Genomic DNA, 4,335 nt, shown 5'->3' on the forward strand with positions numbered 1-4,335 from the left:
TACTCCATATTACTCGTATCAAATTTGTACTCTTCAAGCATTTATTCGAAATCCGGATCCAAATTTTTTTTCAAAATTTGGGTTCCGATCTATAAACTATTAGCTATTGATAATTAGACACTTTTTTAATAATTAAAAAAAAAAAAAAAGAATTCAACTTATAATAAAAAAAAGATAATTTCTTTAGCATCACTCGTAAATTAAATGAAAATATTAAATAAAATTATGCATATGGAGGAGTATATGCCGTTTCCTTTTAGCGATGCACAAACTCATTCTATTCCTTTAGATTAACAAATTTATTGAATCAAACTTGGACAATTTTCTTGGCCTTTATATATTTATGTGTTTATTTATTTATCATTTTGTAAGATAAATGACAGTTTTATTCGAAAAGCTCAAACTCAATTACAAGAGGAGTCTTAGAAGATGACATCCTGAATAACTTCAAGATGATCCTCAAACCAAACTTAAGTCATGAAGATAGAACTTAGCTAAACGGTAAGCAACACCATTACAAATTCAAGACACAAAATGAAATTGAGTCTTATCAGCCAAACTTGAAGCAAGGCACTTAATGTCCTTGCTTTCTAAGTTACAGCTCTTGCTGGGGCTCGCTACCCTTGAGCTTGGCAGGTTCACCCTGATCTCCTCCTCCTCCGGTGGTAGAGATGCTAATCACCCTTGGAGTAGCCTTGATCTTATCAGGGGACAACTTGGCCAGCGTCACCGTCAGAACCCCATTTTCCAACTTGGCGTTGATGGAGTCTAAATTCACGTTCTCCGGCAACTTAAACCGCCTCCAAAATTTTCCGTAAGACCTCTCAACTCGGTGCCAGTGATCCCCTTTCTTGTCTTCTTCCCTCTTCCTCTCTCCACTCACTCTCAAAACCCGGTTCTCCTCCACCTCGATTTTCAGCTCCTCCTTGTTGAGTCCCGGCACATCTAACATTATAACATGACCCTCCGGCGTTTCTTTCCAGTCCACTTTTGCTGGTGAGAGTGCCAGCAGGCTGTCTTCTTTTTCAAGTTCAAATGGGAGCTGTTCTAGCACTCGGAACGGATCTGGAAAGCGCTCCGACAAGAGATCGACCAGAGAACTAGTTTCTGGTCGATCCAAGAACGGCAGCAAGGACCCATTGGATGACCTAGAAAGAAAAAGGAGAAAGCACAAGGTGATGACAGTATTGAGAGAAGGTTGTTTCCTCATTGCTCTTATATGGTTTATTTGTCAGCAGGAATACTGGAATATTGGATTGGTGTAGTGAAGAAGAAAATATCGATATGGCAATGTTTGGTGTCTGGTGTCTGCTAGCTTTGTCAGGGCGTGAAGGTTGATCTATGTATTTATATGGCATGGACGTTGGAGATACGCATGGGATATTTCTTGAAAATTCCAAAGTGACCTAACTTTTAATAGACCCGTTTAGAGAAATCAGGAAGGTTCCAGCTTCGTCCTCCCCCTTCTATTTTCTTTTATCCTCCTTTTGCTTTATGCTTCAAGAGATCAACTGTTTGTTCCTATTTATACCCACTACTAAGCCCAATGGAAGGAGAAATTTTTAGCTGTGACGGGAACACAGATGGTAAATTACGTGTTTTTATGCAAATGATGGAAAATTTTAATTTTTAAGTTATTAAGCTTTTAACACACATAATCCATCATTTATATATGAATATGTGGTATACTATCTCGTGTAACAGTTACATTGAAAAATCTCTTCAAGGAGATGCCAAATACTCTAAAATTGGCATATTTCATATTAGGGGCACTTTGATTCAGGTCCAAAAAATTCAGCTGTTTTTGAATTGGGTCCAATTTTATTTCATTTTCTATTACACCTATTTTGCCCTTGGAATTTTTTTTTTAATTCTTTAAATTTGAATTTTAAAATTTGAATATTCAAATACCTTTATCTACCCGTTTTTTTAATTAAAAAGACATTATTACAAATCTTATAAGTTTATCAAAAATTAAAAGAAACATTGCTAGAGGTAGATAAAAAATTTGTGATGTAGGTAGAATCTATGATAGAGGTAGCCTATGAACAAAAACCTATTGTATAGATAGATAATACAAAATAATCTATGATACAGATAGACTATGAACAAAAACTTATAGTATAGGTAGATAACACAGTTAATTTGTGATATATAGGTAGATAAACACAATTAATCTTATATAGATTATCAACAAAATATGTAATATATAGGTAGATAAATACAATTATTCATGATACAGGCACATTATAATATAAAAAGATAAATAAATAAATAAATAAAGGACAAGTGATATAGGTAGATAAAAACCAAAAAAAATCGTGAAGAAAAATGATATTGAGGGAGGAAACACTAGAGAGAATGCTAATTCGATAGAACTTCAAAGTTAATATATATATATATATATATATGAGACGAAGAACCCAAAACACAAGATTGACTAATACAATTTTTTTTTTTTTAAAAGAAACCAATCAAATGTATATTGATCATCCTTATGAAAGGAGGAGCAAAAGAATAATATTATGGTAGAAGACTACTGGGAAAAATAACAGAGGAAGAGAAAGATATTGTGAGGGAGAAACAAGAAAAGAGAAATGAACGATTTGGGGAAGGAGAAGAAAAAAAAGGAGATTTAAATCCCTAATCCTATAATTAAGGATATGATTAACATTAATCACAAACTTAAAAAAAACAGTAATTACTTAATTGGTCAATTTAAGGGTAAATTTGGCAAGAGAATACAAATAAGCTTATGTGGACAATGAATCACTGGACCTAACCTAAAAATTAGATAAAATTGGACTATAACTAATAATGGTTCATAAAATTGGACTCATATTAAGTTTCCCCTTCATATTATTGTTGCTCGAATTATGGGATATAAAAACTACGTTTACGTTTCAGAATGTAAATTTTAAATATAAAAGCAACATTTAAGTGTGAATTTTATGTGAAGCATCCTGACAGCATCACTTAGTTCAAATGGTAATTGACAACTTAAAAAAATAAAAGATTCTAGGTTCACTTCTCAACAACATACTACTCATAAGAATCGCCCAGTCTTTTAATTTATAGAACCAAAAAATAAGTTGGCTAGTTATGCGGATTTAACTAAAAAAAAAAAAAAAAAGCCTAAAAAAATAGCGTATTATAGCAAGGATCTGAGTGAAACCAACCGTTCTAAAGTAATTTGAGAAGATATTTTCACAAATGTTTTATTTTTTATTTTTTATTTTTAATACATCGATATTTTTACATTAAGAGGAGAGAGATTTTGGTTAAGCCACACAATAAGCAACCTAATTTGGTATTAAATTCGTTATTCATGAGATTTGAATATAAAACAGAAATACCACAAAACCATAGTATTGAGTGATATTTTCACAAATGTTAAACATGTAAAATGAATTGATTTCAATAAATATTTTTTCTGGGCTCTTGTATCAAACCGAGTCCAGCTTTAGATGTTTGAGACAAAAGTGATCTAGCCCAGCATAAGCTTTTATAACTACCAGTCAAGCTAAGTGTCATTTAAAATACAGAAAGAAATATTCGAAATTACTGGTACAACCAACTTAAATAAACTCATGTTAATAATTATTGTAATTAATTTGATCATTCGCCTTCAGTTCGATATACTTTTTTTAATGTATTGAAAGAAAAGGAAGAAATGATTAGTATCTAAGTTAATTGAAACAAGTGTTAAAAAACTGAAATTCTGGGATACACTTATTCTAAATTTAAGACTTGTTTAAAAGTATTTTTGGGAGAAGAAATTTTGAATTTTAAAAGAACTTGAAGTGTATTTATGAAAAAAAAGAAAAAAGAAAAGGGATAACTGGTGAAAAGTCACGGTTATCAACCTCTTCTGGGCCTAGACAGGCTATGGAAAATTTCACTCCGCCTGTGAGTGCAGTTAAGCAAACTGAACATATCGGAGCATCGAACCTAGGATATCTCACATTTTTGTGTTTGTTGGGGAGCCGCAGTCCGCGCCCTTACCACCGGGTCACTTGCTCTGGTTTTCAACTGTTTTCATGATTCACTTATATTTTTATTAAAGATTGATTTTAATAGCACTTTCAGTGTTTTCAATTAATTTAAAAACACTTCCAACGACAATTTTTCTTACACGTTTTCCTTTGCATGTAATGAAGTTTTTAACTTAAAAACCAAATTATAACAATCGAGATGATTGATTAACTTTTGTTTATTTTACTAAATATACCTAAAAACGGTTGTAAACAAAAACACATTATTTAACTCGGTGAATTTCAAATAACACAACTGGTAAATTTCAACAACACATTCTGAAAGCTGGTGATTTTTTCT

The 4,335-nt window shown here is 32.0% G+C and overlaps 1 protein-coding gene across 1 annotated transcript; it reads right to left on the reverse strand.

Moving 5' to 3' along the window:
* Positions 1-368: 368 nt before the first annotated feature.
* LOC103960307 (22.0 kDa class IV heat shock protein) lies at positions 369-1,467 on the reverse strand. The gene has a single exon (XM_048592138.1). It carries the CDS (start codon positions 1,208-1,210, stop codon positions 596-598), a length of 615 nt encoding a protein of 204 aa, XP_048448095.1. The 5' UTR covers positions 1,211-1,467; the 3' UTR covers positions 369-595.
* Between the last annotated feature and the right edge of the window lie 2,868 nt (positions 1,468-4,335).

This window comes from the organism of the source record quoted next, unplaced genomic scaffold (genome assembly GCF_019419815.1).
Source record: "Pyrus x bretschneideri cultivar Hongxiangsu unplaced genomic scaffold, Pyrus_bretschneideri_v1 Contig10, whole genome shotgun sequence".
Taxonomy (NCBI): domain Eukaryota; kingdom Viridiplantae; phylum Streptophyta; class Magnoliopsida; order Rosales; family Rosaceae; genus Pyrus; species Pyrus x bretschneideri.

Excerpts from the sequence above, each read along its gene's own strand:
- LOC103960307 (XM_048592138.1), bottom strand. The coding sequence starts at position 1,210 with ATGAGGAAACAACCTTCTCTCAATACTGTCATCACCTTGTGCTTTCTC.